The following is an 11844-nucleotide window of genomic DNA, read 5'->3' on the forward strand; positions in this document are numbered from 1 at the left end:
GCCTCAGCTCTGACACGGGTAAAAATGGAGACAATAGTAAGATGAACCCTACTGCACTGTCCTGGTAATGAAATGAAAAGGTGCTGTGGCCTTGCCAAGGCAGTACGCAGTGAGCCGTCACTGTTATACACCGTCCCCCCCAGTCCCTGCCACGCCCGATGAGCTACAGGAAGTGCAGGGATCCTGGGACAACCTCTGTCTTGACCTTAGACTGAATAAGGCAGCTGCAATGCCCATAGTCCTTGGAGCCCCGGGCTCACCATTTCTGTGATTTCGGCAATGTCTTCTCTGTGTTCCCAGCTGGGAAACATGTTAGTGAACGTCAGGGGCTCTAGCCCAGCATGGATAAGGTAAGACTTGGGGGGTGGCCTTTTGAGATTCTTTCCTGTGGGGACACAGAATGCGCATGTCAGTGGAGTCTGTCCTGCTTTTTCTCAGGCTCCTCCCATTTTTCTTCCATGTTTAAATGTGCATCATAACAACGCATGGGTGCTGTTTATCTGAAAGGTGACTCATGTTTATACGATGCAGATGCACTGACGTAAACCCCCCTCCAACCTGGCAAAGCGTTTATGAACCTCTGGGGGGACAGAGAGCTGTCTAGAAACTCCCACCAGGGACGTCTGCTTCCCTTTCATTCCCCTGGAGGAGCTTCAAGAGCACGTGATGGGCAACGGCAGCACCTTTCAGATGCCTGAGCATTTGGTGGGATTTGAAAGATGCCACAAAGAGCTCTCCATGGCAAGAACCAACCGTACACACTCCAGGGCATTAAGGGAGCCAGTAAACTATCGGCATGCAGTCAGGACATTAGTCACTGGTACCCGCTTACATTAGTTACTGGTACGCGCTTTCTGTAAAAGGCCGGATTCCATGTAGATGTTAATTAAGAAACTATGTTTTGGTTGTTTTGTTGTTATCATTGGATACAATACCAAAAAAAAAAAAAAGAGGCTGGTATTGGCGTTTAGCCAGTTTGGGCACATTTCCCTTCTCTAATGCTGGCACTGCCTGAAGAGAGAACTGTGCCATGAAGGTCACTTAGCCACTTACCCCCATGTTCAGAGTGGTGTCAGTGCAGGTGGTTCCACAATATACTATGTGGGTGGCCCTGCTGTTTGAAAGGGAAAGACGGACTTTCCTTTGTTCTGGTGGCAGAATGTACTGATCTTAAGATCGACAAGCCTCCAGCGGTTTAAGGGGAGTGCTGGAGCCTTGTCATGGCTGCGGGAGACTCAGAAGGAACATGGCTAGGTCTGTGGTGGCCTTCCACCCCTCACCTCGGCAGTACTGCAGGACTGTCTCCATGGCGCTCTTCCGGTCTGAGGCCCAGCGAATGCGAGCAGAGCCGGTTATCTTGTTTTCGGTGGGCCACCAGCCTTGCCAGAGGTACACCTCGTGATGGTTGTCAACAAGGAAGAGAGCTGTTAGGTAAGAGCAGAACGGGACCATCAGGGATTCCTTCACAGAGCCCTGCTGCTCTACCGGCTGTGCTCACATCCCTCTCCCTTGGTTCAGAGTGATGGCTTCTCTGCACACTCAGCCCTGAGCTTAAACTCTGACGGTCCCAAGCAGCATGTGGAAGGTGACCCAAGCCTCTTTGCAGACCTCCCTTTCCCAGATCATCCACAGATTGCTGGTGGCCTTTTCAAATGCTCAGGGCTCTGATGTTAGCTACCTCTGGTCTCCAAAGAGCTCACATTTGGTTTGCCCTCAACCCCCATGATGCTCTGAGGAGTGACAGTTCTTTGACAAGGACGTGAACTTTGAACAGAATCCTCCTGGCTCTACCTCCTTGTCTTTAAGCCTCCACCTGACTCTTGTTTTGTGTGGCAAATGCTTTCCAACTTGTCATCTCAGTGGCCCCAAGGACCCTCTTGATGTGCATTTTGGGATTGCTTTAAAAGCCAGTGGTTGTTGCTGATCCATCCAGAGCCCAGGAATGCAAGGACAGGGAGTAGCTTTCTCTTTTAGATACTCGTGGCTGCTGCCCATAGTGTGCCCATAGTGTTATGTATGCATCAGACAAGATCTGAGCTAGTGGTAGGGAAACTACTGTAAAATAAGGCTCCAGGCTTTGGCCAACTATGAGCTCATAGGCTTGATTGGCAGGAAGGTGGGAGGGCCTACAGAGCTCATTTCCTTTGCATAGGTTTGAGTATTAAGGTGTGACTTGGTGAGAACACTACTGATCTTGGAATTGGGAAACCAGGTCTGCAGTCTTAGCTCTGCTGAGGGCTTGCCCAAGTTCTTCCTTGGCCACTTGCTTTTCCAGAATCCTTTGTAGCTGGAGTGACCACATGACATCTTCTGGCCAATGGGATAAAGCTGAAACGTTTACTGGAGCTAGAGGGATGTAAGAAACTCCCCCTTTCCTGTTTCCTCAGTTTTGAATACAAACATGAGAGCTGGAGCTGGAGCAAGGGCGGCTCACAAGGGACCATGAAGCAGAACGTTGGAGAGGAAGGCTGGGAGAATGGTAAGGATGCCACGTGGCACTGTCAACTGCTCTTTGATGTAGGAAGTAACTGAGTTCAGTTCCTGATACAAAACTACGCGGCTGATTTTCTTGTTTTCTTTTGCGGTGGGTGGATAAAAGGAGATGCCCTAAGCAAGCCTGCTAGTATAGTTGGCAAATAGGAATTGTTTACAAAGAGAAGGAAAGGCTTCCCGGAAGGTGCTACGCGACCACGCCCTCTGCAGGGCTTACCTGGCTGCGGCGCGCTGTACAGATCCTCCTGCAGGAAAGGCATGGAGCTGACGGCAGAGGGCGCTCGCGCGGGGTACACGAACTCTGTCGCTGAGAAGTCTCCTGAGGAGCTGCTGAGGATGAACAGGCGGGGCGCGAAGTTAAAACTTCCAGGATCTTCCAAAGAAAAGAGAACAAAGCTAAGGAAACCATATGGACCAACTTCCAGATGGACTGAAGGTAAAACATATACCAACTCAAAGAACTGGAGGGAAATCAGCAGGATTTGGTTTATATAGCCTCTTTCTGGGAAGTCTGTTTCAGTTATTTTTGCAGTGTTGGGTATCAGACACAGGCTTCGGGCATGCTAGGCAAGCACTCTACCAATGAGCAGTGACTAAAACTCTGCGTGCATGTGTGCGTGCATGTAGATATGTACACACCAGACAGGCAGGCAGGCAGGCAGGCAGACAGACAGACAGACAGACAGACACACACACACACACACACACACACACACACACGGTAAGCATAAAAGATCAATCCAACACGCTGAGCTACCAATTCAAACAGAAACCAGGATACTGTGCTTGGTTTATGAGTGTGGGGAAATGTTCCCTTTTGAGAATTTCTGCTAGGAAAGAAAGTTGACCCAATGTTCCAAGGGACACTGGTTGATAGAAAAGTCTCACGTCTAGAAATTCACCTTAATTAAGGACAAATCATTAATCTTGAGGGATGCCAACCACACCATTGAACAATAGAGCAACATTGGCCGTTGCTCCCCAGCTGTGGAGGAAGGGTAAGCAGAGTGGACTACATTACAATGTACTAGTGTCACTAACATCTCAGTGGCAGCAAGGGGGCACTGAGGGTTACATGACAGTCACCCTGATAGCCTTTTTATTGGGAAGTGAGTGGAAAGCACCAGAACACATGGGTTCTGTCTGTCTCTGCCACATGTGAGTTGTTGAACTCACATCTGAAATGATTAACGGAGGAAAGCTTGTTTTACGTTTTTATGATTACCCTTGGCTTTATTCACTGTGTGCTATGCACAGCATATGCTCAATAAATCTTTACAGATGTGTGCTCAGGAGGTGGGGTGTATGTGGTACACATGAATGTGTGAATGCTGCACGAGGAGCCGGAGCTCCCCACTTAGACTGGAGATAAAGTCCCAGGAACGCTCCTTCCCCTTTCCCTAGATTCTAGGATTTCAAGGGTGCACCGCTGTACCGGCATGCATGTGCTCTGGGGATTCGACTTGGGTCGTCACGCTTCCATGGCAAGCCCTTTGCTGGAGGAACCATGTCCAAACCTCAATAAATGTCTCGTGAGCAAACCCATGAGTGAGCCGAGAGGACGGACACTGAGGACTGTGGTGTTAAGTTACCTTGAAGCATGCAGTCATAGGCCTTCCTGTCCCTCCTTCCCAGAGCGTCCCAGAATCCCAGGGGCTCGGATCCTTCGTCACACTCATGGATTGTCACGTTGCTGCTGCTGTGCAGGCCTGCTTCCAGGGGACATCTATGTGAGGAGACATGGTGGAGGTTTATAGAAGGTGGGGGGTGTTTGCAGGACAGTTATTCCAGACCAAATCCCCGGATGACTTCACTCTCTAACTAAAGAAAGCAGTTCTCACTGGTGAACAAAAACATATTCTGAAAAAGTTCTCTCAGTGTTTGTGCTGGAGGAAAAGGGGCCAGTTTGCTTCAGGGAAGAACACAGAGCTATACACGTCATGAAGGCAACACACACCTTTATATCTAACACAGCGTTTCTCCTTACTGTCCTCTGCCACTAGAACATGAACTGCACGGGGAGGAGGAGGACAGATGAGTTTGCTCACTGCCCGCTCTCTGGTTCCTTCTTTGGCACCAAGTGGTTGTTCATAAATGTTTACCAAATGAATACGTGAATGACTTCATCACCGGTTTGCTTCGTTCTTAACGGCCCAAGCGAAAAGCCTTTTGGAGCATGAATGCTATTAGACCCCTCATACAGCATCTTTTAAACTCTGCCCACCATCACTGTCCACTGCCTGCCTGCTAGAAGGTCACTTGTCTGCCTTCTCTTTGCCCTTATGGCCCAGCACTATCTTCAGGGGAGTGAGAGGGAACCCCATTGTTTCATTTCAGTGCCCAAAGAATAGGCTGACGCAAGTTGCCCTTTGCTGGTACATGATGGAATACTCCATTTTTAGGAAGGAACCCAGCTGGTCTCAAAGAATTGAGGCTGCCCATGCTGTTGGTAAGACACAGCGGCAGCCCCACCCCCTCCAGCCTTGCCCATCAGGAAGCCCCCAGGAGAAAAACCCAGCAGTGTGGTCCCCAGTGCTGCTGGCCTGGGGTCTGAGAACTCAATGCCAGCTGCTGACCTGCAGCCATGGCTCCCTGCTTCCAACACACTCTGACTCCTACAGGACACCTGCCTGGGCCTCTCTAACAGCAGAGGCTGCAAGCAGAACGCTCAGAAGCACTTATGGAAAGAAGCCACAGTGTGACTATGCTTGTTGGAGATGTCTGCCTCGCTGTTGCTGTCTTTTTATTTTCCCAGATGAAATTTCACTATAGAACCCAGGCTGTCCCTAAACTCTTGGACTAGCCTGTCCTTCATCCCTCAGCCTTCTAGGAAGCTGGGGCTGCAAGGATCCACCACAGTGCCTGCCTCAGTGATGCTTTTACAGAGGCATGCGTGTCCTCAGAAAGCTGGAAAAGTCTGCAAGTTGGAGGCTTCAATGGAGATGCATATCCTCTGGATGTACGTCAGTCCTGGCTGTAGGTCCAAAGATCCCTGGAGTCACTTTAAACAGATGGGGCATCCCTTGTTGGGAGACTGCCTCTGCCTGTCTGCATCCCTCTGGGAACCCCCTTGGTGCAGACCAACACTCACTCTTCCTTGATTTTATTTGCCGCAGTCCTTCCAACCTCCTTCGTATGGCCTTGGGCTTTGCATCCGTGCCACAGGTAAATGAGGGCCTTGTTTATGTTCAGAACAACCATGGATGTCCTGGACCTCAGGCTGCTGCAGTGACAGGCCACTTCTAGCAAGTTCCCTTCCATGGGCACCTCTCCTCGAACACAATACAGTCTCCATTCACCTGCGGGGACAGCAGTGGACAGAGCTATGAAGGAGCGAGCACAGGAGGAGGGGACCTTTGGGCTCCCCGTCTGCTGTCAAAGACACTCCTTGTAGGGACTGCAGAGCCCGAGGCTGAAGATGTGCAGCACATGGACAGCAGCGTGTGCTCTGCCGTTATACACAGGTGGCCAAAAGTTCACATGGCAGGAAAAAAAATCTTTCTAAGTTTACATTAAATAACTAAACCTCTAAAGAGAAGAATACTGAGGATTTAGTGGTGGGTGCTGGCCCATGAAAAGGTTATGATAGAAAATACACCAGTTTTTAATTTTCGTCAACAGTGTAGATAGTTACTGAGAGTTTATTTCAAGGCCTCCCACACAAAAGGGCAGATCAGGAAAGAAGTGGCACACAGGGTGGGAGTCCCCACGATGCTCTGTCAGGCCAGCCCCAGGCAGCTTTCAGTGGGAAAGACACAACTACATGAGGTCAGACTTGCTTTAAGGTTTTCAATTATATATAAATGTAATTATAAGATACATTTCAATTATATATAGATATATACTTTAAAATTAATAAATAGGAGAGTGCACACATGAGTGCAGTGCTCGTGGTTGCCAGAAAGGGGCGTCAGATCCTCCTGGAACTGGAGGTAGATGTGGTTGTGAACTGCCTGGCTGCTGTGGGTCCTCTGTAAGCCCAGCGTGCATTCTTGACTGCCTGAGTCGTCTCTCCAGGCCCTAGGCTTAGCAGAAAGCCCTCCTTCCAAAGCACCTCCAGGGAGAAGAGACACACAACGGACTTGTGGCATCACAAGTCACTTACTTTGCACATTTTCTTCTTCCTCTTCCCTCCGTCCGGAGTGTACCACCATACCCCCCTGGAAACACTGAAGGAAGCAGGGCGGCTCCTTTCCCTGCAGGACCTGGACCTTCAAATATAAACACGGAAAACACAGGTCAGATGAAGGGGCTGTCAAAGGTATTACTTCCCTGTTTCAGGGAATCTGGGCACCACCAACGGGATACACAGAGCATCACCCCTGCCTTCGGAAGCTAGGCAGGATTAAACGTGTAGCACATAGGGTTTCTTTCAAAGCATTCAAGGATGTGCTGCCCCGTAATATGGTGACATGGAGGTAGGAATGCTTTGCTCTGGAACCTCCTGCACCTTCTTTCACTGATCACTGCTTTTCTGTTATGGAATATTCTCCAGAGACACTAACTTTGGCATGTTCGTGGTATTTTATGTACGGCTATGATGTGACAGATTTAAATGTGTTTAATGTGTTTAACAAGGTCCACCTCTCAGATGAGTTGCTGACTTAGTGAATCTGGGGAGATGCCCCTGCTGTAGCATCTGTGGTGGGTTAGGTCTTAAACGCCTCTCAGGGAAGATGTCCTCTAGGTGCAGCTTCCCCAGGCTGTGTGCTAAGAGGCCGAGGTACCCATGAGGTGGGTGTGGCCTCGTGGGGGAGCCCTTAGGGAGAATGTCCTTGAAGGGGGTTAATGGAGACCCTTGCCTTCTTTTCCTTTTTGGAAATGAGCCAAGTGGTCTCTCTCTTGAGATGCATTTCTGCCATGACATGCTGCCTCCCTATGAGCCTACAACCAACATGGCTAACCATATACCAGAGGACAAAAGAAACATTTCTGCGTTTAAGTAGATCACCTGAGGTGTTTATCACAGTGACAGGAACCAACATCGTATTGTATCCTCACGTGGGGTGACATGGCTCTCCCTGACTACCTTGTTTTTCTCTCATCAGGTGATAGCGGCCCCACTTGCTCTCCCTTTGGCAGACTCTACCCTGTACAGAAGGGATGTTCATCGAGCACATTGGGGCAACCAACAAGGTAGAAGCATTCTGAACCAGAAGCTAAGTTACTAAGTGCGGGCCTGCTCGGCACGGGCAAGTGCTGTTCCTTGGCAGCACAGGGCACGTGGCACTCTGTGATGGTGTTACGTGTCTATGATGATTTTTCCATGTGTTAGATTGAAATAAGAAATGCTCAGAGTAGAATGATTAGCCCCAAACTCCAGGTGTGCTTTGAATTCAGAGTTAAAACATGTTCACTTATGGCTTCTATAAAAACAGGCAGCAGTGCCATTGTTGCAGTGTTCTATCTAAAATGTCTGTAGCGCAAAATATCCATTTGTCTTAAAACGATTTTTAGGGCACATAATTAGTTCTGAGGACGGCAGACAGCTGAATGAGCTCGGCTCTATTTCTAGAAAGCATTTCTCTGCTCCCCTCCCTCACGCTCCTGCCAACTAGTCATTCATCCAGGACGGTAAAAATACTCGCCTACGGTGTCATGTGTCCCAGAGCTCTAGAGCCAGCTCTCAGTCAGTGGCACTGATGGATGTGACATAGAGCACAGATCATCCAAATATTAAAAACACTTCGTGGGCCATGCCAGGGAGGCAGCCTAACAGGACTGTGCTGCTTAGTACACACAATGCCCTGAATGTGATCCCCAGTGCCGATGCCCCAGTAAAACAGTTTATGAAGTCTTTATGCCCCTGGATTTGGGTAGCAGTGAGTGCCAGGCACGATGGAGGTTCTGAGGTCAGAGCTCACTGGGAACAACACTGTAAACCACTAAACAAATGGCAGTGTGGTTCTGAGGGAGGGAGGGGCTTGCCTGAAGCTGAAGGCAACAGCTAAGCAGAAACTCAATTGGTTGTAAGGTTCTCAGGCCCAAACTGTCCTCCAGCATGGCTGCTTCCAGCCAAGGGAAGAGGTTTGGCCACTTTTGGGCCTGCTCCCTTTGGAAAGGGAGGGAGGCATGTTTTTGTTTTGTTCTAGGAGGAGAGCCTTCATAGCACAGGCCCTTGCCCTCCCTGGGTTCAGCACCTGAAGGCTTACTGCAGAGGGCGAGGGGAAGGGGGGGCAGGGTCTAGGTCAGCAAGGCTCACTGCAGAGGGGGAGGGGAGTGGGGGGGCAGGGTCTAGGTCAGCAAGGCTCACTGCAGAGGGGGAGGGGAAGGGGGGGCAGGGTCTAGGTCAGCAAGGCTCACTGCAGAGGGGGAGGGGAAGGGAGGGGCAGGGTCTAGGTCAGCAAGGCTCACTGCAGAGGGGGAGGGGAAGGGGGGGCAGGGTCTAGGTCTGCAATGGCTCCACAGTGCTTACCTGGGCCCCCCTCTCTTCATCCAGTTCCACTGTCATGAGAGCTGACGTTCCCTTCTCACTCACGGTCGAGTGCCGGCCTTGCCAGAAGAAATAGACACACTTCTCTTTGCCAGCCACTCTCACCGGATGTTCCCCCTTTTGTCGGCTTCCCACTGCAGACACAATGGTAGAGGGTGAGGGGCAGCAGATAAATGGCTGGGCCTCTTCCCCAGAATGTGTGATGGAGCCAAAGTGGGGTGCCATCTTCTTCTCAGCTGACTGATGGCTCCTCTAGGAACCCCAAGATAAATCACATCATGTCAGGCAGAGGCACATTCCCTCTGACCCCCAGTGTGTGACCAGGAGCAGGACCAGGCTCACACACACACACTTTCCTACACTCCACTTGTCAGAAGCAGCTGAGGAAGGGATGATGTCGGCAGCAGCTGGAGGAGCTTCAAGAGTGAAGGAAGCAACATGGACCATTATAAAAGAATGGTGGAGTCTGACCCTCCCCTCTTGATGGTTCAGCCATGAGGCACGAGCGTGTTACACTACCTCATGTTCTCTGCCCTGATGTGCTCTGTAGCCACAGGCTCCGTCCAAGCAGTACAGGTGCTAGCTATAGATTAGAACCTCCAAGACGGAGAGCGAAAATAAACCTTTCTCTTTGAAAAGCAATTGTCTTGGGGCTCTTATTATACTAACAGAAAAATAACTTACAAAGGGTCAACGATGGGAGAATCTAGTCCAGGTTACAAAAACTATTTAAAAATTAATGCTGAAGTTGGGAGTGTATTCCCAGGGCTAGTGTGTGTTGGGAAACAGGCAGATCCTTGGAAGCTCATTGGCCAGCAATGTAGGTGAATCTGTGAGCTTCAGGTTTACTGAGGAACCTTGTCTCAAACCTCAGGAGAGGGACTGAGGACTACATAGCCTCACAAACATGTGTATGCTCACTGGCACATTCACATATACATATATGTTCTCCAAATATGCAAATGTATAGATATATACACAATATAGATAAATTAAGGAAACCTTAATGGTAACCAGGGTTCTTTTCAGTGACTGTACATATCTGTAGTTTAGGCTGCCAGGGACTGAAGAAGGATGACCTTGAGTAGATTAGACTGGGCTATCTAGCAAGACCCTGTCTCAAAATAACAAAGCCAGGCTGGTGGTGGCTCCCCTGGATCTGGGTTCCCTCAATCCAATACTGTGGATAAAATTACCATTGTTTTGAGATCTGAAGGTGAGAACGGAACCGGGGTTCCTCAGTAACCCTCTTAAGTTATTAAGAGCTCAGGACATCTTTATCTAGTTTGGGCCCTTTGCTTAGCAAAATGCTTCCATGTATTTAAAGTGAGCGATTCTGTTTATTTCTCAAACCCTTGCCTAAGCCTGGACTTCAATGCCAACTACTGTGGATCTGAAAGGGCCATGTTTGCATAGTTTTGAGTGTAACTATGAGCCATCTGTGAATTATTACAGACATCCGCAGCTAAGATTGGATCAGAAGCCCGTGTTCAATGTAACGGCAAGCCATCCTGTTATCCAGGTTACTGGTGAAAACTGCACTTAAAATCACGACAGTTCATACAGGCTTTGGACTAAGCCCTCTAAACCACTGTGTAAATATAATAAACATGTCAATGGGCACTTTTCAGCCCAGCATTCTAAACCAAACATCACTCTATGTGCCTAAAATACACCCCATTTCCTAAAGCATTTTGACTAATGTCCTTAACTGTTTCCTCAGGACACCCAAACTTAGTTCTACACAGAATAACTTACTTTCAATTTGGTTTTTTGTAATGTAAAAGTTATTAGTAAGTACACCATTACAACTCGGATCCCTAAAGTGTTGATAACTCACGCCATCAAAGAACTTCCAAGAATAAGCCTTTTCTGGGCTGTGGAGATAGTGCAGTTGAAGGATCCAAGTTCCATCCCTAGAACCCATGCCAAGTGGGGAAAAAAAGCCATGCATGGTCATGTGCAGTGTTGGGGAGACGGAGACAAACGGCCCCTTGGAGCTTGCTGGCCAGCCACTCTGCCCACTTGTGAGCCCCAGGCCAGCAAGGGACCCTGTATGGAAAGCAAAGATGGCAGATTGTGCCGAGGGCAGCAGATGAGGCTGCCATTGGCCCCCACATGTATGTGTCCCGGGTATGCATACGCACGCATGTGCACAAAAGAGCAGTGATGTTGCTACTAGAGCTTCTGTGTAGCAGACACAGACACGAGAGATGAGGACTGCTCCCGATCAAGTCTCGCACCAGAATCCAACTTTCTGACCATCTCCAAAGTGACCTGCCTCTGCCTCTGGGGGCTCCACCCATGGAGTTTATGACCCCCATGACCCTTCCAGGGCATAGACCATGCTGCACCCTACAAATGGTCACTGGGCAGGACACTGACCTAAGCAGGCTGGTGGAGTTGTCATTTTGCTGGCAGAATGATATTGGAGTTATTGGTAACATGCTGCCATGCCCGGGGAAGTCAGGCAGTATGGGGAGGGATTACCAGCCCCACTGCTTCCTCGAGGGATGAGGATGGGGGAGTTCCAGTCTATGCAGGCTGTGGACACCTCAGATCCCTGGCAGTATAAACTCACTTCATTCCCTCCCTCACGATTACATTGGTCTCCTGACTTAGAAGCCAGGCATGAAAATGACTAAATATATTATCCTATCTCTTTGTCTCTATTACTAAGTTTGCAGTTTCCTATCCACATTTTGGATGTGCTGGTCCACTCCTCTTGGGAATCCTCTTTACTTTGGGCAATTACAAGTCATTTCAAACGGTTCAGGGATTCTGCTGTGTCTGGTGAAAATTTCTGTGGGGGAGCTTCCCAGCAACTACAATGAAGGCAGGTGCCAGGCACCATGCAAACACAGCAAACACTCGAAGCAGCATGCGCAGGGCCAGCCAGATGCTCTCTGGGTCAGGCA

At 49.4% G+C, this 11844-nt stretch overlaps 1 protein-coding gene and 1 long non-coding RNA gene across 54 annotated transcripts in view; one reads left to right on the forward strand and one right to left on the reverse strand.

The window, feature by feature from the left end:
* The window catches only part of LOC148000209 (uncharacterized), a 33042-nt gene extending 25160 nt beyond the window's left edge, over positions 1-7882 (forward strand). For 2 of the 4 annotated variants that reach the window (XR_015641729.1, XR_015641730.1), the window contains exons 2-3: positions 2388-2479; positions 7542-7629. This is a non-coding gene — a long non-coding RNA (uncharacterized LOC148000209). Of the gene's footprint in view, positions 1-2387; positions 2480-2599; positions 2930-7541 lie in introns of all 4 variants that reach the window. The other 2 variants (XR_015641728.1, XR_015641727.1) reach the window with 2 other exon arrangements.
* Positions 1-11844, reverse strand: part of Svil (supervillin) — a 193896-nt gene that overhangs the window by 2019 nt on the left and 180033 nt on the right. For all 50 annotated transcript variants that reach the window (NM_001108416.3, XM_087591133.1, XM_087591131.1 and 47 more), the window contains 7 exon segments: positions 261-385; positions 1281-1424; positions 2711-2866; positions 4086-4219; positions 5585-5792; positions 6599-6704; positions 8909-9060. In NM_001108416.3, coding sequence (NP_001101886.2) covers positions 261-385; positions 1281-1424; positions 2711-2866; positions 4086-4219; positions 5585-5792; positions 6599-6704; positions 8909-9060 — 1025 coding nt within the window.

Source organism: Rattus norvegicus, chromosome 17, assembly GCF_021556685.1.
Source record: "Rattus norvegicus strain SHRSP/BbbUtx chromosome 17, alternate assembly SHRSP_T2T, whole genome shotgun sequence".
Taxonomy (NCBI): domain Eukaryota; kingdom Metazoa; phylum Chordata; class Mammalia; order Rodentia; family Muridae; genus Rattus; species Rattus norvegicus.